Below are 21,636 nucleotides of genomic sequence, written 5' to 3'. Positions count from 1 at the left end.
CAAGAGAGAGATCAGAGAGAGAATAAAGTGAGTTTGATGAGAACAGAATGAACCAATCACAGCTCCTCTCTACCTGAGCAGGTGAGGCTAACAGCTGTGCCAGGTGAGCAGGTGTTTCTCTCTGAGGCTGAGCTACAGTCCAGGAGAGCAGACTCATTGCCTCCACACTGGAACTCTTTGGTCCACATTGGAGCCTCCCCTTCTCCATAGAGCGCCCCCTGGAGGACTGAAGGAGCCCCACAGCCCAGCTGCCGGCAGACCACCTGAGCATCCTGCTGGTCAAAGCCAGCCTCACACACTGAGGACCAGGACGGGTTAGACGGGTTAGACTGGTCAGACTTCACCTCCAGTCTGCCTGAGCACAGACCAGTCCCCCCCAGCAGCCTGACAGAGTCTGCAGAGGACAGAAGGTCAAACAGAGGTCAAAGACACACCATCATTTTTTTCATTTCATTTCAAACCTTTATTTAACAAGATTGGTCCCTTGAGATCATAGATCTCTTTTTCAAGGGAGACCTGCAGCAAATAGGTTCCACATGAAACATAAAACAAACATAAAACAATAAAGGACATCATATATTACATTTACAGGCTACATTTACATAGTTATCGACATTTACAAGTACCCATGGTATCAAAAAGCATTTCACTTAGCCTAGCTTTAAAAACATGCAGAGCAATGAAATTGCTCAGTTTCAATTCTTGCTGAAGATTGTTCCAAGCAAGTGGAGCTGCGCACATAAAAGCTGTCTTCCCTAAGACAGTCCTTGCTCTTGGCACATTTAATAAAACCACAGCATGTGATCTCAGGCAATAACTACTTTCAATTCGCCGAGAGATCAGGGAGCAGATATAAGATGGTAGTTTACCCAACATGGCTTTATAAATAAACATGTACCAGTGACTGAGCCTCCGTACAGTAAGTGATGGCAAACCTCCTTGGTATACAGGGTACAGTGATGCGTAAGTGACTTTAAAAGTGTTAAATGTTGTGCATCAATAACAGATTTGATGTTGTTACATTTCTATAAAAAATGCTTTTGTGAGTGGATTTCTGAGACACCCTGACGCCGCTAGATTCACAAAGGAATGTATTCAAGGTGGGAGTTTCTGTAGCCAATCAGATGTCTGCATCATTTAAGCCAATCACACACTGAAAAAACTGATTCTGACCCCTTTTAGATGTTACATGTTTTAATCTAGCCTTTTTTAATAGATTTGAATGTGTTATAGCATCCTTCTTATCTTTTTTAATTAATCTTAACATATTTTGTCACTGTTTAAAACAAGTTCATTTCATTCATTTAAAAATAATTAGAAAAAATTATGTACCATTTAATTACCACATAATACTGTCCTGTCTGCGCATGTGCATACACAAGCAGACCGCCACTTTTCCCTCCATTTTCCATTCGGAATCGGAAGGACAGGACTGCCTGTGTATAGCTCCGCTGTCGTGAGGTGAACATTCTCCACGGCTCTCCGTTTTAAGTAAGTAGGCTAGCTAATTTATAGCATTGGGTGTATTATATTATACTTAAATAGGTAGCTTTTTGATAGATTAACATTAGCAAACGTTAACGTAGGCCTACAGCAGCTAGCTAACTGTTAGCCTAGCTTAGTTGTGTAGTAATGTTTAAGTAATTTAAATGAAGTGTAACATGCATCATTAACATTATAAGATAACTTAATACTGCTCTCAAGTTAAATACGTGTTAAATTCAATCTTTGTCTTGTTAGACTTTATTATTAGTTGTTGGCTAATACAAGTTGAATGTTAAACTGCCTGTTCCTATGGCTTTTTTTTTTTGTAGCTTCAACTTCCCCGCTGCCCGGCTTGTATACTGGCCATGCTGTCTTCCTGACCGACTGTAAGTATGTTTTATTTTATTCTTATCACTGTGGTAATATTAGGACACAACTAAACATATGAAATCACGTTGGTAAGGGTGCTTTTGGTAACGTTACTCTCTGGCGGCAAGGGGTTAATGTTACCGCGGCTAACGTTCATATCTTGGTCTTATAAGCGCTTTCACACCGGACCGGAGTACTTTCCCCCCCGAACTAGGGGGGAGGGGGGGTAGTCTTAGTTTCGCCAACACCGTATATAATATGCTATAAGACAAAATGCGTCTATGATGTATTTTCGATCTTTCCAATCCAGACGAGAGATCTTTCTCTCCCCCGTGCCCCGTCTGTGTGCGAGGGGGCGGGGCAGTTTACACACAGGCGGCTGCTACATGCATTCAACACACGGCGGAGAGAGAACTAACCGCTCCGAGGTGTGTTTAAATGTTACCCGTCTTGAGGTGGACTCTTTGCCAAAAGTGAGAAATAATTGATTGGTTTTGGCTATGGAATAGAATATTGTAACGACCCGGTATAGGGTGCTGTGTGGGTCACTCAAGCATCCCCCGGCTCTCTGCCAATCACAGAGCGGCACAGTAATGCTGGTCGGCGTGCGGGCCTGTGGTTGGGGGAGCAAAGGTGTGTGTGTGTGTGTGTGTGTGTGTGTGTGTGTGTGTGTGTGTGTGTGTGTGTGTGTGTGTGTGTGTGTGTGTGTGTGTGTGTGTGTGTGTGTGTGTGTGTGTGTGTGTGTGTGTGTGTGTGTGTGTGTGTGTGTGTGTGTGTGTGTGTGTGTGTGTGTGTGTGTGTGTGTGTGTGTGTGTGGGTGTTGTGTGTGTGTGTGTGTGTGTGTGTGTGTGTGTGTGTGTGTGTGTGTGTGTGTGTGTGTGTGTGTGTGTGGCCTGTTTCCGACTCCTATTGTGGAACGTTACAATATCATCATTTAATGTCATTATACATGTACAATGAAAGAAAAGCTTCTCCCTTTTTAAAAGGTGCCATCAAGTGCAATAACAGTTTAGCATGTAAGGGTGGTAACACAGGCAATTTGTCTAAACATTTAGCAAAAGTGCACCACATCCAGTAATATTTAGGCTCTATTTAAAAAGAAAAACGTAACATTGTTTGTCACAAAGAATTTTGTAGGATTTTGAGTCATTGGCCTAACACAAGTTAGTAATCATTAGCAATCAATTACCTTTTTTCATTTACCATTATTATTTTTCATTTCTGCTCATCTTTATTTTTATTGCAGGTTTTTCTATCTGATGTTGGTGTGATGTAGAACAGAACCTTACTCTTTGGGGACCTCATGTTGTTTTGGTAAGTCAATTTATCAAACAAATTCCTTACTCTTCAAGTTTTGAGCAAACTATTAGGATTTTCGTTTAGTTCACTCTGCTTAGAGATCCAAATTATTTGTAGATCACCATGACCCAAAGGTGACTGTGAAACACCATCACTAATGTTTGATTCCCCCCCCCCCCCCTTTTCTCTCTTTGGTGTTTGTCTAGTTTATGTGGCAGTGTAAAGACTGTGGCGCTGAAGTGTCTAAGCGATCACAAATTCTCAAACATTACAGACTAAAACATAGTCATTTTGGGCGTGGCCATCATATTAAGTGTATATATCCTGATTGTCCATGCATTTTTAAGGCTTGGAATACTCTTTTGGTACACTTGTCAAGGAATCACACCAATACCTCAAAGCCCTCTGCTGACATATTTACTACATTTTCCTGTCATCTATGTGGCTGTAGTGAACTCGGAACAGAACGTGATTATTTTGTGCACATAAGCCATCATCTGAGAAACAATGAGACAGTCACTTGTATGTTTAAAGGCTGTGCATACAAATCCAACATATACAGCACCTTCAAGTCACACAAAAGACGGAAGCACAGCTTGCATTCATTGGTAGATTTTAAGGACGGTGTTGTACAAGGAACTTGTGTAGGTGAAACTGGAGAGCCTGGTGTTTCAAACAATGAGGACATTTGCGATGAAAGTCAGTTTGATGATGTTGATTTAGATACGTCGAAGGATCAGCCAGAAATAGAGCAAAAAATTGCGGCAGTGTTATTAAAGCTGGAAAATATTTTTCATGTGCCAAGTGCTGCAGTTGATGAATTGCTGGAAGAATTTCAATATTTGTTGAGCACAGCATCTTTGTGTAGTACAAGAAATGTGATCCATGACACACTAAATAGTTACAATCTACAAGTTGACCAGTCGGTCATTGAAGAACTTGCATCTGCTCTGTGTACATCTAATCCTGTGTACAAGGCTATTGGTAAAGGTTGTCCTTTGGCAACATCCTTTAAACGCAAGCAATACTATAAACACAATTTTAAAGTTGTGGAACCCATAGAATATATCTTGGATGAGAAAGATAAAAGAACGCTACAGTATGTTCCACTATTAAAGTTTTTGCAGCAGCTTTTCACTGATGGTCACATTCTTAACAAAGCATTAGACAGTCAACTCATATCAGAGGATAGAGGAGAAGAAGTGGTATACAAGTCTTTTCGAGATGGTTTGTTTTTCAAGGATAACCATTTTTTTGTCAGGAGGTGAATTGCGAGTGTTACTGAATTTGTATGTCGATGACTTTGAGATTTGTAATCCGCTTGGCACATCTCGTAAAAAGCACAAGATCTGTGGCGTTTATTGGACTCTCAGCAATTTACCACCAGGTTGCCATTCTTCGTTATCTTCTATTTATTTGGCCTTACTCTGCAGGTCTGACGATGTGCGAACATATGGCTATGAAAGGGTCCTAGAGCCCTTGTTGAGGGATCTTGTCATTTTGGAAAGTCAAGGTATTTTTATTGCACAGCTTGGAGATTGTGTTAAGGGCACAATACAGTGTGTCATAGCTGACAATTTGGGAGCACATGGAGTAGCTGGATTTCTTGAGAGTTTTTCAGGTGGGTACATTTGCCGTTTTTGTGTGGCACAAAAGTCTGAAATTCAGGAGAGGGAAGTGAGTTCAGGTGCATTTACTCTCCGAAGCAAGGAGATGCATGAAACGCATGTCAGATCAGCACAGGAAAATCAAAAACATTGTTATGGTGTTAAAAGAAGTTGTGTTTTCTCTGCACATCTTTCTCATTTCAATGTCTGTACTGGCTACCCTCCAGATATTGCACATGACATCTTTGAAGGCATATTACCAGTCGAGTTGGCACACTGCCTCAATTTGTTCATTTCCAAAAGATATTTCACCCTTGAAAATCTCAATGAGTCCATTAAGAAATTCCCTTACAAGTGGACAGACAAGAGTAACCGTCCTCATGCTATTCCCAGGGCATTCACGGTGAAGAAAACTATTGGAGGAAATGCTCACGAAAATTGGAGTCTTTTGCGATTGCTTCCATTTTTGGTTGGACAGTTGGTGCCCCCAGATGAGCCAGCCTGGCAGGTCGTTTTGGACCTTAAAGATATCGTCGAACTAGTTGTTGCACCAGTGCACACGACACAATCCATTGCTTTCCTTGAAGCCAAGATTTGTGACCATAGACATAGGTTACAAGAGGTGTTTCCGGGTATAAAGATCTTGCCCAAACATCATTTTGTGGAACATTATCCACAGATGATCCGGTCTTTTGGCCCACTAGTTGGGATGTGGACAATGAGGTTTGAGGCGAAACACAGTTTTTTTTAAGCAGGTAGTCCGCCACACACGCTGCTTTAAAAACATACTCTTGTCCCTGGCGGTGAAGCATCAGTTCATGATGGCATATCATTTGGAGTCAGCCACAACCGAAAAGTCTAGCCTGACTGTCTCAGCTGTTTCAACGGTCTCTGTTGATATTTTGCATCAGGATGTACAGAAGGTCCTACAGCTGAGAGACCCTGATATTGCTCACATTCAGCTCACAAAGAATGCATCTGTTAATGGAGTGAACTACAGGGAGGGTATGGTTATTGCTCATGGCTCTGCTGGTGGCTTGCCAGAGTTTGCAGAAGTTATCCAGATGGTTGTTGTGGAACAGAGCTTGAGCTTTATTGTTAAAGAGCTGAGTGCTTGGTATAGGGAGCATTTTAGGGCATTTGAGTTATGTCCCACGTCACAAGTCTCTCTCATTCAACTTGGCGCCTTGGTAGACCAGTACCCCTTGGCAGATTACAGGATTGGAGGACGGCGAATGGTGACACTTAAACGATTCATACACATAAAAGGTTAGGACAGTCATTTGTGTTGTGTTCATGTGTTGCATGAGTTGACATTAAGACACTAAATATGGTAACAAGAGGGTTGCTTTACAGGAGGATTAATTTTGTTTTTAGTCAAATTGAAACTATAATCCTTGTGGGAATTTTTTTATGGAAGGTATCCAGTCCTCTGACGTCTTCCTTAGCTAAATTACCCTCATGTTGCCATGTATTATAGAAATGTGCATGTTAATTAAACTTACCTACTCTAACTTTGTTCATAATAAAAGTGTATACTTAAGTAACAACATTGTCAAATATTTATTTAACAACATGTTGTTTTGTGTCTTTTAACAATTAGATTGAAGAATGGCACGACATCTGAAGTTGAGGGTCATTGTGGACACGGATGACTGTAGAAGACTTGATCTCCATTCAGGAATGCCAAAAACTCTGACAGAGTTACACGATACAATTTGCCAAGCATTTGGAATTGAAAGAGACTTTCGTATTCAGTTCATGGATCCTGACTTCAATAATGATTTCATGAATGTTACATCAGTACAAGACATACAGGACCGAAGTACGATCAAGGTGGTGTACATACTTGATGATGTGGGTTCGAGTCCATCTTCTTCAGTGCAGAATGCTCCCAGCACTCCTGGATCATCTGGAGCACCAGTAAGCAGGCAAACATCTTCCAGTGTGTCGTCATTATCCTCAACAAACTCGGATAGCACCATTATTCTGCCACGTACAGACACTGAACTGAGAACACGTGCATGGCCACGCAAATTCCCCATTCCTCTCTTTCCATACAATGTAGAGGTGCAGCTTCGACGTGGAAATGAGAGCTTCAGAGAAACTGGCACTCGACTGCAGATCACACCAGGGCTGAAATCGGACATCTTGGAGAAGCTAGCCGAGGACATTTTCCAGTATACGGCATATCCACAAAATCTCCAAATAGAGGAGGTAGCAGGGGCACTCGTCCAAAAATGTCCCTGTTTGAAAGAACCATCTGCCACTGGTTACTATGGCTGGATGATTAGCCTAAAATATAAAATGGCTAATTACAGGACAAAGATGCGAAACCTTGGCTGTCCAGAAGTGACTGTAAATGCTTTGAAAAACAAATCAAGTGATGAATGCATCCCAGCCAAAAATGTAAAGAAACCTAAAAAGGCTGAAGTCAACTATTGTCCTTCACACCCTGCTGGCGAAACAGATGAAAGCCTAGAAAATCTGAGACTTGAACTATTGAATGATGTCAGACAAAGAAGCAATGCACCGTGTGTAAAACAGAAGATGTCCAAAACATTCTCCTACAGAAGAAAAGAGGTGGTGCAGGGAAATCTATCTGCTGGAGAGTTCAAAGCCAGGTGGCCTGCACTTTTCCATATTGATGAGGTAAGTTATATATTTCACATGGTGAATGTATGGTGAAATGTCTATTTATCGTACACATTGAGCTGATACAGAGCAACATGATCATACATTTGAAATGGTGTTTCTGTCCATCTGATAAGTCCAATATTCACTATCTTTTAGCTCTGTTTTTGCTCTCCACCAACTCCTTAGTAAAGTATTTGGCTCTTTAGCTGCTCAATGTTCCGCTTTCCTCACCAGCTATTCTCTAACTGTATCTGTCTGCTGTTTGATTGTCTGAAGAAAACAGCTGCTGCTGGAATTGGGGTTTTCACTTTATACCTCAACATTTTACCCATTGTCAATTAAAAAAAGTATTAGCAAGGTTTAAACAACCATACAGTTTACAGGTCTAGTTTTAATTCCTTGCAATTACCTTAGATTAATAGAAATACTTTGGTTAGAACACACTGTACACCAATACACATCTCATCAAGGACTTGGTTAAAGAGGTCAAAATGAGAATCTATCCTTTAATTATATAGTAGATACAAAATATCATTACACCAATGGCTGAATGTGCTCTTTGTCTTCTGTCGTTTTGTTTTTGCATAACAGATACATGCTGAATTCCAGCGCATATCAACTATCCCACTTGAAACGGCCTTCATGGCGCAGTTGGACAGCCATCTACCTCAGCTGACATCTGTCTTCCAGAAGAAGGGAGGAGTTGTTGGCCAGAAACTAGCCAAACATCTGGCGATTTTGCAAAAGGTAAATGTGTGTATACACTGTTTTATACAAATTGTCATATACTCTGTGGAGCAATTTTATGAAATGTACCTGTCTAGTACCGTATAGAGCCCCATTTGCCTAACAACAGCCTGGATTACTTGCCAGGTGCAAGAATGCAAGACACTTTTCTAAGGAAATCTGATCTTAATAATGCAATAGTGGCATACTGGTTAGAGAAGCAGGCTTGTGACTGTAAAGGTGCAAATTCAATCCCCAGGTGGGGAAAGTGAAAAAGCAGAACCTGCCTTGAGCAAGTCACTTAATCCTCAGTGGCCAACAGATCAGACTGTGTTTGTACTTGGCAGATTCCAGGTGTGAACTGTGAAGAACAGAGCATTGCTCTTGGTGAAAAGTCCCTGGATGAGTAGAATTAGTAAACAGTGCTATCGCCCCAACACATTCAGACCTCTGACATTGTAATACATTTAAGTCACAATTCTTTAACATACTTTAGGTCAGTCCATTTACATGTATAATGAAGTCATTGCAATATTGTTATTATTGATGTATTTAGAAATATTTTAATTGTAATTTTTTTACACAGGCAACAAGTGATGTTAACCTTAAAAGGGAAGCAATCCTCAAGGCACTTTGCATCCACCTTGGTGAGGATGATGGACATCTCATTCGGGAGTATATGGTGAGTCATTGTAATTGCATTTGCCAGTCACATGTAGTGTTTTAAGATCCTAGTGTCAGGCATCAATTTTAGATAATTATTTTTTACCTTATAAGAAGCATGAAGGTTGAGCATATTTATATGTATGAATGTTGATATTCATCAACAGACTAAAGCATTTCAAACCATCACCTTGTTTCTTTATACGATGAGGTTGGCTTTATTCATTGTTTTTCTTATTGTCCAATGGAAAGACCATAATCAACAATGTCTTAGTCCACCTGTCAATCCTCTCTGACTTCTGACACTCATCACCAAGCTTATTGGGTCGTACGTAAATCTTTAAAAACACCTCACACATATTTAGTTTGATTCAGAAATATATACAGTATGACCAGCTTTGTTTTAAGGGATTAATAGGTATGTGAGCAATATTACAAAAAATGTATAAGATAAAGTATGTCATTAAAATTACATATATTGAATGAATACATGTTTTTTCTTTAAATATACAGGACATCGGAGGAGATGACATCACCAGAGACCTGCAGAAATCTACCATGGGCGTATACGTCATCAACAAGGATGGTGGAGAACCTGGACATTATGACGACGTTGGGATTTTTGTTGAAGGACTAATCATTCTGGACAACATTGGATCTGTAGCCCGAGCTTGTGCCATCATGCTGGGAGTCATCTATACACTGAACATGGCTTACCCCAAAGAGCTAAGGTACTACTATGAATTCATTCAGAAAGTGCTCTTGCAAATGGATGGTGAAAGGCTTTCCCCCAAAGTCCTTGGACTGAAGAACAAGATACATGCTGGACTGTAGGATTTCTTCAGCCGCTCTTGTGAACCGATGCCACTAAAGCATTACAAAAACACCAGTCAAACCTCAAAGGTTGGGAGAAGAATGTGGAAATGTTGATGGACTTAGAAGACATGTATTACATGTATTAATGTGTAGGTTATATTCTCCTCAGCTGTGTAAGTCACATGCTTCATGTTACGTCAGGATTTATTCTCTGTCTGTTTCCACTGCACTTTGTTGCATTTCGTTTTTATCGAAACGGCAACTTTTTCTACCTTAGCCAAGCGTAAAACATTTTATTTTTTATATTGGCAATTTACATCTATAGTTCTGGAGAAGAATGTAAAAATATTACATGTATTAATGTGTAGGTTATATTCTCCTCAGCTGTGTAAATCACATGCTTCATGTTACGTCAGGATTTATTCTCTGTCTGTTTCCACTGCACTTTGTTGCTGTCATGGCCTCCACCTCTGCCTAGTCTGTCTCTCCCCATGCGTGTGTGTGTCCACAATCCAATCACCTCTGCTATAAGACTCCGGCCCTGACTCCTCCACTTCGCCATATCGTAGACTCTGTAACCACAGTCAGTCACGTCTCCTGTGCCTGCAGCTTCAAGCCAGCCTGACTCCTATCCTGTCTCCAGACCACCTCCAACGTTGGACCCTGTCCCGCTCCTCCAGGCTCTTCTCCCTGCACTCTCCAACCTGGTCAGACCTCCGTTCCCTTGGACTCCGTCTAGCTTCCCTGGCTCAGACCCCCCTGCCCAGTAATATTCAATAAACGTTATTATTGTGTTTGAAACTCCTGCCTCCTGTCTCTGCTCAGCTCCTGGGTTCCCTGCTAGCCTTAACAGTGGCCAGATTGTACTGTTAAGGCTAACAGGGAACCCAGGAGCAGAGAGTTTCAAGCAAAATAATAACGTTTATTGAATATTACTGGGCAGTAGGCAGGGGGGTCTGGGCCAGGGAAGCTAGACTGAGTCCAAGGGAGAGGGGAACGGAGGTCTGACCAAGTTGGAGAGTGCAGGGAGAAGAGCCTGGAGGAGCGGGACAGGGTCCAACGTTAGAGGTGGTCTGGAGACAGGATAGGAGTCAGGCTGGCTTGAAGCTGTGGTTACAGAGTCTACGATATGGCGAAGTGGAGGAGTCAGGGCCGGAGTCTTATAGCAGAGGTGATTGGATTGTGGACACACTCACACACGGTGGAGGCCATGACAGTTGCATGTTTTATTCGAATCAGAAGATGTTTTGTGTAAGACACATGCTTCATGTTACGTCATTTTGTACAAGATAATAAAGTAAGAGTATGTATCAAATATGATGTTTGTTTTTTATTTTAATATATTGAAAGTTAACATAGTAATAATGGCTGAAAATGTTTAATTAAATTCAACTTAATTTTTGTATGTAGAAATTAAACTATTGAATTGATCTGAATGTACAAAAAGAAAAAAGGTTACTGTTACATAATCCATTTTAGTATACTTAACATGGGTTTAGTGAGTACATTTTACTCGGAATAGTTGAGGTGAAAATTATCAGTATAATTAAATTGAAATTACTCAAAATAGTTTAACTGAAAATTATCAGTATAATTAAATTGAAATTACTCAAAAATAATAAGTACAGTGAACTTAAAAAATAAATCTGGATTTAGATAACTTTGTTTTGTGCATCCACTTACCTTAATAAAATTAAGTAAATTCAACATAACAATTTTTTCAGTGCATGAGTGCATCCCTTTCAAGCGAAATGACTGCCCTGCCCACTTCCCGGTAAAACTAAGGCATCAGAACGAAGCGGAAAACAATGTTAATATCACTTCTACTCTAGCTTGGAAGAACACGATATGAGGTCCATCCTAAGTCTCTGAACTTGAGTCCATGCTTCCCTCACTTGCGTCCTTTCCTCCACACGAAGAGGGAGGGAGTAAGGAAATGTGTTTTCAGAGCAATGAGACGTCCTTTCCTCTGAGTGTGAAGTTAAAGGACTTCCGTTTGTGATTCCTGATCGCTGCTGGATCGGCTGTCAGTGGCTTTAACAGCTGCACACTTCTGACAGAGTTTGTGTTTGCAGACATGTTCGCTGTTCTATTCCTAATAAGAGGCTCCCAGTTATCACTGCCGGAGCAGCAGCAGTGTGTTACCTGTCTCACCTCACACCTGCACAGTGGGGGTTCTAGAACATTTTACATGGGGAGGCAAAGGGGGGTCAAGAGGTCAGGGTGGCATGGGAGGGGCCGACAGTACGTGGTATTTCATACTGTATATAAAACCTATTTATTGTTAAATCATGGCCGAACACAAGTGTTCTTAATGCACAAGAGAAACAAGGTGTTCAGACTAACAAACTAACATATAGTATAAAACAGCAGAAAGTACTCATGGTACCCTAGAACTCTGTGTACTGTAAGTACAGTCAAAGTACTTAGTTATAATGAAGTACACACATGACATCACCCATCTCTTCAGAGAGCTAGAGGTGACCTGTGCAGCAACACATTTCAATATGTGTCAATACTAAGAGCTGCTAGATTGAGCTGCTGTGATGGAAGATGTGAGGAGAAGAAGAACATACCATGTGGTCCAGCTGGAGTCTCCTCTGCCTCCTGATCCCTGCCTCTGGCCCTCTTTCTGACACTTCATCTGTATTCCTCACATACATGTCTTCTTCTTCACTAATGTCTTCATCTCCTCCTCTTCCTCCTGCTCTGACCCTCCTGCTCTCTTCATCTCCTCCTCTTCCTCCTGCTCTGACCCTCCTGGTCTCTTCATCTCCTCCTCTTCCTCCTGCTCTGACCCTCCTGGTCTCTTCATCTCCTCCTCTTCCTCCTGCTCTTACCCTCCTGCTCTCTTCATCTCCTCCTCTTCCTCCTGCTCTGACCCTCCTGCTCTCTTCATCTCCTCCTCTTCCTCCTGCTCTGACCCTCCTGCTCTCTTCATCTCCTCCTCTTCCTCCTGCTCTGACCCTCCTGCTCTCTTCATCTCCTCCTCTTCCTCCTGCTCTGACCCTCCTGCTCTCTTCATCTCCTCCTCTCTGGTACAGATGCTTGTGTAACTTCACACGTTAGGGCCATGTAGCTGATAAGTAGCATATCATAAATATAACATCAGAAAGTATTGATCAAGCGCACACAGGCAGCTGTGTTCAGACCCAGTTTGACGGTAAAGGATGTATCCTGCTTTCATTGATCTGGCCTCATGGCTGTGAGCAGTGGCACAGCAAGACCCTCTGGGGGCCCCAGAAGAGACATGCCCCCAACCCATCCAGCATTCAGCTAACGCTCTCCTAACACCAGCTGCTCCTCAAAGTACCGTGCACTGATGCATATTCACAGAGAAACATACATTTAGCTGTCAGTGGGAATTGTAAACACTGTGTCCTAAATAAAGGAGGTTAAATATAAAGTCTCTCTCATATTAAATATTACGTATGTTTTGATTTGAAACCTTGTGTATGTATTGATTACACCTGATTACCCGTGATAAACAAACAAAGCTTCTGCCACATGAATATCAGACGGATTTTCATACAGATTGTGATGGATACTAAATGAGATGTCACTCTGCTACCAGATGAATGTTCAGTGACGTTTATATCATGTCTGGATTTGTTCTAGATACTTTTTAATCTCGGTTAACCCCCCCATGAACTGTGGTTGCTTAAAACGACTGTCTTAGATGATGTCACTGATGATGTCACTGATGATGTCACTGATAAGCTTACCTGAGCAGGTGAGAGTCAGGATGTAGGGAGAGGAAGATGCTTCTGCACACTCCCTCAGAGGAGATCCAGACTCAACACAGTCAGAGCTGATCCTCCACACAGGTCTCACTGAGGACCCCTTTCTCTCTCTCACAGAAACAGCAGAGCCACAGTCGAGCTCTCTGCAGGCGACTCCTGCTTCCTTCAGGGTCCAGAAAGAGTAAGAGCCCCCCACTGGTCTCCATTCTCCCTGATGTTCCACCTCCAGGTCTCCTGCACAGCGACTCTCTCCTCCCACCAGCCTAACACCACCAGGCTCTGAAGAGAAACAAGAGAGAGATCAGAGAGAGAATAAAGTGAGTTTGATGAGAACAGAATGAACCAATCACAGCTCCTCTCTACCTGAGCAGGTGAGGCTAACAGCTGTGCCAGGTGAGCAGGTGTTTCTCTCTGAGGCTGAGCTACAGTCCAGGAGAGCAGACTCATGGCCTCCACACTGGAACTCTTTGGTCCACATTGGAGCCTCCCCTTCTCCATAGAGCGCCCCCTGGAGGACTGAAGGAGCCCCACAGCCCAGCTGCCGGCAGACCACCTGAGCATCCTGCTGGTCAAAGTCAGCCTCACACACTGAGGACCAGGACGGGTTAGACTGGTTAGACTGGTCAGACTTCACCTCCAGTCTGCCTGAGCACAGACCAGTCCCCCCCAGCAGCCTGACAGAGTCTGCAGAGGACAGAAGGTCAAACAGAGGTCAAAGACACACCATCAAAGAGATGAAACTATATTTCAGAGATTCAAACTGGACTCAGTTCCAACATGAGTTGATGATGAACAACAGAACACATGTTTATAAGAACACAGACTGCAGGTACCCTCACATCTACATCTGATACCCTCTAGCAAGTGGTCTCCATTAGTGAACCCTTCCCCTGTGTCTTCAACCAAACCTCCTCCTCTGCAGATCCTCTGCTCCTGCTCAGCTCCACCTCTGCTCTCACACAGACACTTTCAAAAGGTTTCATTCTTTACTCTTACATGTGTGTTTCACATGTGTTATCTGATTGGTGTTTGTAAACACGTTGTTCTTCAAACATGGCGTCATCATTGAATTCAAGCTGTTGTTTGTATATTGATCTCGTGTTTTCCATTAAATGGTGAATTGTATCATTCTAGAGGTGGAGGCTCCAAATAACCCGGTGGGTTTCATGACTCTTCATATCAGCCGTGCTCCAGGCTGCAATGAGTGAAATGAAATGTAATACTGCTTGTTCATTTCTTTTGGTTCACATTACATTGATACATTTTAGAGACACAGAAAGCATAGAGAGGCAGAATCTGGAGTGAGACGGCCCCTGCTGTGAGGATGATGGTTCTGGCCTCTCCCCTCTCACTCTTTTGAAAACTCTGAACCTGGATTCTTGTGACTCTGTAAATGAGTGCTATATTTTCCTCCTTCATCTGCGGGGTCTGTGGGACGTCCTACGTTGTGTTTGCGCCGCGCTTCGACTATGTGAACTATGTAGGCCAATCACAACAGGCCATTTTACATTGGCCTGTTGTGATTGGATAGAACATCTCACACAACAGAAGCCTGAATACGTTAATAAATGTTGCTTCTAATTGTATTAATTTTTTAAAGGGAAACTTATTTTTGCTATTATTTAATTATTTAATTATTCATTTTGATCATAAATAAAAATCCGGTAAGCTATATTTTCTCTCAGTCATTGTTGATGAATGAGTGGGTGGGCCTATAGACCCAGTAGCCCACCCACAACGCCCGGCTGCTTCATACACTGTTCATCATTTGTTATTTGGGTTTGTGTATTTTTTCATTCTAAAAACAAGAAAATGAAAACAATAAATGAAAATATCATCGATGATGACATCGATGACATCATCGATGTCATCGATGATGTCATCGATGATGTCACTGATGATGTCATTGATGGGTTTACCTGAGCAGGTGAGAGTCAGGATGTCTTTAGAGGAAGATGAGTGTGCACACTCCCTCAGAGCAGATCCAGACTCAACACATTCAGGTCTGATCCACCACATAGGTCTCCATGAGGACCCCTCTCTCCCTCTCACAGAAACAGCAGAGCCACAGTCCAGCTCTCTGCAGGCGACTCCTGCTGCCTTCAGGGTCCAGAAAGAGTAACGGCCGTCCACTGGTCTCCATTCTCCCTCATGTTCCACCTCCAGGTCTCCTGCACAGCGACTCTCTCCTCCCACCAGCCTAACACCAGGCTCTGGAGAGAAACAAGAGAGTCATGTACCTTCATTGATATTAGCATATTTTAATAATTAATCATTTATACTATTAATACTTCCGAGTGATAATCAGATCATTAACTCCAGCTCTCTATAAACCGGTGGTGGGAAGTAATAAAGTACATATACTCAAGTACTGTAAGTACAGGCTTGAATTACTTTACTGGAGTATATGGTTTTATAATACTACTACATCACATGTATTCAACAAAATGAGTTCAAGTACTGTAAGTACAGGTTTGAATGACTGGTAACACTTTATATTACGGTACACATATTAACCATCAACTAGTTGTTCATTAACATGCTTATTAGCAGTATATTGGCTCTTTATTAGTCATTATAAAACACTTATTAATGCCTTATTCTACATGACCATATTCTACAAGTAATAAGCCATTAGTTGAGAGCTTTTCCTCAATAACCCTCTAATTAGTGCTTATTTATTGCAAGTAAGGAAGTTATTGTACATGAGTTTTGGTCTTAATATGCGCTGCTCAATATGGGCCTAATAAGGCAGCAGTACCACAAGAATAGTAATTATCCCATAATAACACTTAACAAATATGATCTATTCTTATGTAACAAGACATGAAACTGTAAGTGTTAATTAAGTCTAAACAACTCAAAATGAGGTATTTCTATCTAAGAACATGTTCCCTATTTTAAAGTGAAGTCTTGTTCATAACCAATAAGCTAGTAGTTTGACTCTAATTGACCTGAACAGGTTCCCTATTCTAAAGTTGCCTCCTCTTCACACTTTGTAAATACATTATAGCACACAACTACTGAGATGAACCTCAACAGTACATGAACAAAGTAGGCACACGTTGAAATATCTGTTTTATTAATGAACCTGTCAAGTTTCTCCAAGGCTGAGAACATATGCAGCCTGTACTTTCTAATGAAAACAGATTTTGAACAGATGTTATGTATTTGTGATCATACTGTGTGACCTGCTTGTATGTACTTACACACTAGGTGTACTGTTCTCTCTCTGTGTTGTACTGTCTCAGTGTGAACATAGATTAAACAGCCAGCCAAACTCTTTTGAGAGCCAGGGAATGAGCAGCCATGCTCCTTTATTGACTTATTTGCAGTCCACTGACATTCAAACGGAGTATTAATGATGGTACTTTAAGCATTATTTGATCCTAATACTTTTACCTAAGTAGATTTCAATACCAGACTTGTTCTTGTTACAGTATTTCTACACTGTGGTATCACTTCTTTTAATCAAGTATAACATCCCCCCCACATCTATAAACTAATAGGACCTGAAACATGAAACATATGATTAAGTAGCTTTATCCATAAAAGCTGCTTAAGAAAACAATTATAAAGAACATTTTCAAAACTGCTTAGATGGAGATTTCTCCTCTTTTGCCTCTCCTCCTTGCTGCAGGCTAAGCACCGGATGTTGATGTGGTTTGACATGCAGCTCTGAGATAGAGATCAGCACCCCCGCCCTTACATACTCTCACTACTCTCTGGACCTGAGACAGTGACAGCACGTAATGGAGAGACCGAACGTTACCTCTGAGAATGCTTCATCCCAGTCAATACAAGAGATCCTGATTGGAATCATTTTGACTATTTTTTAATTTAGTTTTGATTACCCCAAAGTCATTAAAGAATGGGGGATTTGTGACTTTGATCTTAGCTATCCCCATTTTACTTATTAGAAACTGGCAAAATGGCCTTATCAATCGGCCAACGCTGAGTTGTTTATTGATTTATCCATTTGTAGCAGAAAGGAGAGTTCAGTTGTGTTATTAGTTTCTTCCTATCAGGGAGCAGTTCAATAAGTAGAATAATGTTAGAAGCTTTTTAACTGCTAAAAGTCATTAGAATAGCTTTGCTCACTTTGGAGATTTTGACCAACTTCCTTTTGTAGTATCTGGTGTTTATCCAACTCCTGGTTGGTAGTAATGAACTTAAAACCAAGTAGATGTAACAATATCTTTAAGAAAATGTGTGATATTTACTATAGCAATGTTTCAGTCCCTTTATAGACGTTCTGTTGAGTGGTTGGTTGGTGATGGACGCTTATATCAGAGAGAAGATTTATCTGATCATTTGTTGCCAGCATCTAGGAGGGGTCTCTCACTGAGACTCCGCGGGGATAACAGGGAACCACCTCGCTGGTATGTTACAGAACATTTAGAAGACTATTTTGACATTAGTCCTAGGGAGCTTGGGGAAGGGTCTACCTGTCCTCCTCCGGCTAAGAAGTCTAGAACTTCTGTGCCACCAAACTAATCTTTTACAGCAGCTGACCAGACGAGGGCTCCAGAAATGCTGTGGACCTGACCTGCCGACATTGTGCCGTTAAAAGTGCAGAGTATCTTGATTTATTTGTAACATCATGTTACTATACATTTTTGACTACTTATGATAATGCTGTTAAGCCATTTAGCTTTGTGTTGTTTAAACCCACTTATATACTCAGTGGTGCATATCTATGTTTTCTGATATACATGATTGTTAATCATTATATTATTTTATTTTTGAGTGACCTTATGATAATATTCAATTGTTTCGAGATAAGTTTGCTTTTTAAACTTTGACAATAATTTGCTTTTGACTTTTATGTATTACTTTGAAATCAAATTTTGATTACATTTGTCTTCTGCTTGTGGCTGCGCTTGTGGTTTTTGACACCTTGAGAGCGGTTACAGCGGGTATGAAGACAATGAAGCACAGGATGCAGGCGGCCTACGCAAAGGACTTGAACCAACTTCCTGGGCCAGAGAATCGTAGAGACAAGCTGTCCTTATTGTCTCTGTTAATAAATTAAAGGGGACCTATCATGCAAAATGCACTTTTGTACGTCTTGTATACATGAATATGTGTCCCCGGTGTTCCAGGGAACTCACCAAGTATCAGAAAACACAACCCTCTCTATTTTCCTCCATACCCAAATCTCTAAAAAAGGGGCTGCAACGGATCTGATAAAAACTGATCCAGATTTGAACACTGTCCTGACGTCAGGACGGTGGCGCTACGGCTATTGGGCCAACTCCACCAATCAGGAGGACACAGCCACGGCATTGCCGTTCGAAAGCGCTGGAGACGCTGTAGTACATATGCCAGGCCTCTAGATGGTGCTGTTCTCACAGAATCAGCCCTTGCTAAAACAGATCTAAAAAATGTCAAATTGAGCAAAATGAGGCATGGCTAAAATGCATGATCTGTTTGGTATTTTGAAAAAAAAAAAATTATAAATATGCCTTATATAGGTATGGTCCTACACTATATTATTCAAATCTAGCATGATAGGTCCACTTTAAGTCAATGTTAATGAATTAAAGTATAAAGTTTGCATATTTGAAATTAAATGTTTAAAGAAAAAACTTGATTCTAAACATGACATTGACAATGTGTTCTGCTTTCATGAAACATGTTCATATTCCTTCTTGTTAAAATTACATATTATTACTATAAGTCTTTATTTGTTTTAATTTTAACTTTACATTTGTAATTGTTCATTAAGCAAAAGTTGAACGTGACCTCCTTCTCCCTCAAAGATAGAAAAGGGGAAACCACCTGATGCAGTGAGGGAGGAGAGCAAGAGATTATAAAAGATGACGTGTGAAGAGACAAGGGGAGTTTGTTTGGCTGTTTGAGGCTTGAAGGCTTGAAGGCTTGAGAGCTGGGGGAAGTTTTCTGAGGCCCAAGCCCTGGGCCTGGGCCTGGGCCTGGGCCTGGGCTCTTTTTGACGGCTTTTTTAGGACATTTGACTTGTGAACCTGTTGCTTTTGTATTTTGACTTTGTGTCTTTTGTTATTTTTTGGATTCTTGTAAATCCGCTATTTTTGTTAAAACCTTAATAAAACCGGTTTGTACTTTGTACATTTCGACCCAATTCCTGCTCTCTCTCGTGGTTTCTGAAGGTATCTGCTTGGTCTTAGAGTGAGGTAAGAACACCCTTCCTTGGAAAAGGCTGACATTAGTTGATCATTTGGATTTTAAATTGTTTAAGGGGAATAGAAACTCTGCTAAGGTTAAACTATAGTTTCACATTATGGGTTAGGCTCACTTTATTAATGTTTGACTCTGGCTGGGTTTGATATTACTTTTGCATTGTTTTAATTGGTATAAGGGGATCAAAATTGGGGGTTAGGGATTGTGGGTCCTGAAGCTGCCCTAATTACCAAGGAGTCTCCCAACGACACAGGGTTTCTCCTCCAGGGGCAGTTTAGATACTGCTCTGGGGTTCTACCAGCCCACCAACACCTACTACACTATACACTCCGTTTTGCTATCCTAGCGGTCGGACATCCGTGGCTGGAGTGCCTAAATAGGGATACGACGGGCAGTTTGGTGTTAGAGGCCACGCTGTAAACGCCCCCCTAAGCAGATGACGTTGCTCTTGCGTGTAGATTCTGGGGGGTTTTGAAGTCCTAAAAAGATTGGACGGCCGTTCACCGGAGCCTTATCAGCACCGGAGTTCGGTATCGGAGACGGCCTAGATATTAACGTTGGTTGTATCGAAGTTAGATTCCTTTTCAATATGATGATCTGATGGTATTTATAAAGTATAATCATGAAAAGTGGTGGTGATGAAAAGGTGATGATGGTTTGTTGTTTACCTTTGAAGTATATCCTGGTTTCACAAACATGGTAAAATCATAAATGATGAAACTAGGATCAGTTAGTGGTGAAGTCTTTAAACTACATCATGTTTTATGATAAAGGTTGTTTACAGACTGGAATCACTTCAAGAGTAACAGGGTGAATAAACTGAGCACTTTACCTGTTGAGTTGTGTTCTCCTTCAGCCTGGAGTCCTGAGGAGAAATCAGAAGATAAGGTAAACAGAGTTTTCTATCATCTCAGGAACACGTCAGTGAACTCACTCTGGAGTCATTTCACCAGTTTACTCCAGCTGAGAATAACACGTTCATACAGAGAAGTCACATATTCAGAGTTAAAGCAACAGTTCAGTTCAGAGAATATGCTCCTTCAATTCAGATGAGTCATGGTGGACCATCATCACACTGAAACATGTTCTACAGCAACAATTACATTAGGAGGAACCACAGAGGAAAGAGATGCTGCCAGTTCCCACCTTCTGCTGTCGCCTGAACGCCTCACTCCCCTATCACTAACTGCAGACATTAACTAGCTGACCTGTACCTGTTTTAATATGACCTGGTATAGTGTGTGTGTGTGTGTGTGTGTGTGTGTGTGTGTGTGTGTGTGTGTGTGTGTGTGTGTGTGTGTGTGTGTGTGTGTGTGTGTGTGTGTGTGTGTGTGTGTGTGTGTGTGTGTGTGTGTGTGTGTGTGTGTGTGTGTGTGTGTGTGTGTGTGTGAATGCATGTGAAGGATAGGCAAATGGACTTCATCTTCAAGTCAAGGTAAGACCGCAATTTTATTGAAAATGGGATCTTACTAAGAGAGAACAATTCAATATTTAAATGATAAAATTACATTTTTTGGGTATCCTTTTGTTTGAACTGTCTGTTTAAAATTAATCAAAGCATCAGACAAAAAAAGCTTTTGAAAATAATATTATATTTTGGTTTAGGTCAAAATATAATATTTGTAAACCTGAAGAGTCTGTGCCAGTGCCTCACCAGCCATGAACCTCACTGCACGTCACTGCAGAAGCTTATATATAGACATCTACGTTTTTTGTGCCCCACCACTTTTGTACATATAAAAACGCCACTGATCACCAGTCACCTTCAAAATAAACCAAGAAAAGCCGGCATAATGTGGGACAGTAAAGTGGGAGGTGCTGCTACCTGTCTGTCTGAAGGGACTGCCGATGTCCGCACCGCAGTGCACGAGACGTGGAGGGAGAGAGGGGAGAGAGAGCAGCGGAACTTCAGTCTAATCTCCCGACCTGATTTTTTTTTTTTTATTCAATCAATATATTTTTGGAAAGTGTGCGCAAACAGCAGTAGATACATATTCATTTATTTAAAAAAGAAAAGAAAAAAAAAGCACCCCATAAAAAGGGCACTTTCTCTGGAGGAAGAAAAAGGGCAGGGGCTCAAGCCCACTTTGAGGTCTATGTGTGCACGTGCCTGAAGACAGCATGAATAT

General features: G+C 41.3%; 2 protein-coding genes across 5 annotated transcripts; one reads left to right on the top strand and one right to left on the bottom strand.

The window, feature by feature from the left end:
• Nucleotides 1-152: 152 nt before the first annotated feature.
• On the bottom strand, nt 153-15,364 carry LOC117485003 (scavenger receptor cysteine-rich type 1 protein M130-like; the record flags this gene model as incomplete). The annotated part of the gene is made up of 4 exons (XM_034133554.1): nt 15,265-15,364; nt 13,709-14,029; nt 13,328-13,624; nt 153-394 (listed from the first exon to the last, which is right to left on the bottom strand). Coding segments are annotated over exons 1-4 (960 nt in total), but the record flags the coding sequence as incomplete, so codon positions are not given.
• LOC117485008 lies at nt 1,162-9,960 on the top strand. Of its 4 annotated transcripts, none has more exons than XM_034133569.1 (7): nt 1,162-1,491; nt 1,815-1,871; nt 3,101-3,168; nt 6,364-7,412; nt 7,989-8,150; nt 8,710-8,805; nt 9,300-9,960. In XM_034133569.1, the coding sequence occupies exons 4-7, from the start codon at nt 6,372-6,374 to the stop codon at nt 9,618-9,620; spliced, it is 1,620 nt and encodes a 539-aa protein (XP_033989460.1). In that variant the 5' UTR covers nt 1,162-1,491; nt 1,815-1,871; nt 3,101-3,168; nt 6,364-6,371; the 3' UTR covers nt 9,621-9,960. The 4 variants fall into 4 exon arrangements, with proteins under 4 accessions (XP_033989460.1, XP_033989486.1, XP_033989468.1 ...); XM_034133595.1 differs by having other exon boundaries at nt 7,989-8,144; nt 9,300-9,958; XM_034133577.1 differs by lacking the exons at nt 1,162-1,491; nt 1,815-1,871 and adding an exon at nt 2,265-2,282.
• Nucleotides 15,365-21,636: the final 6,272 nt, after the last annotated feature.

Source organism: Trematomus bernacchii, unplaced genomic scaffold (genome assembly GCF_902827165.1).
Source record: "Trematomus bernacchii unplaced genomic scaffold, fTreBer1.1, whole genome shotgun sequence".
Classification (NCBI taxonomy): Eukaryota; Metazoa; Chordata; class Actinopteri; order Perciformes; family Nototheniidae; genus Trematomus; species Trematomus bernacchii.
This window is presented reverse-complemented; position numbering and strand designations above follow the sequence as displayed.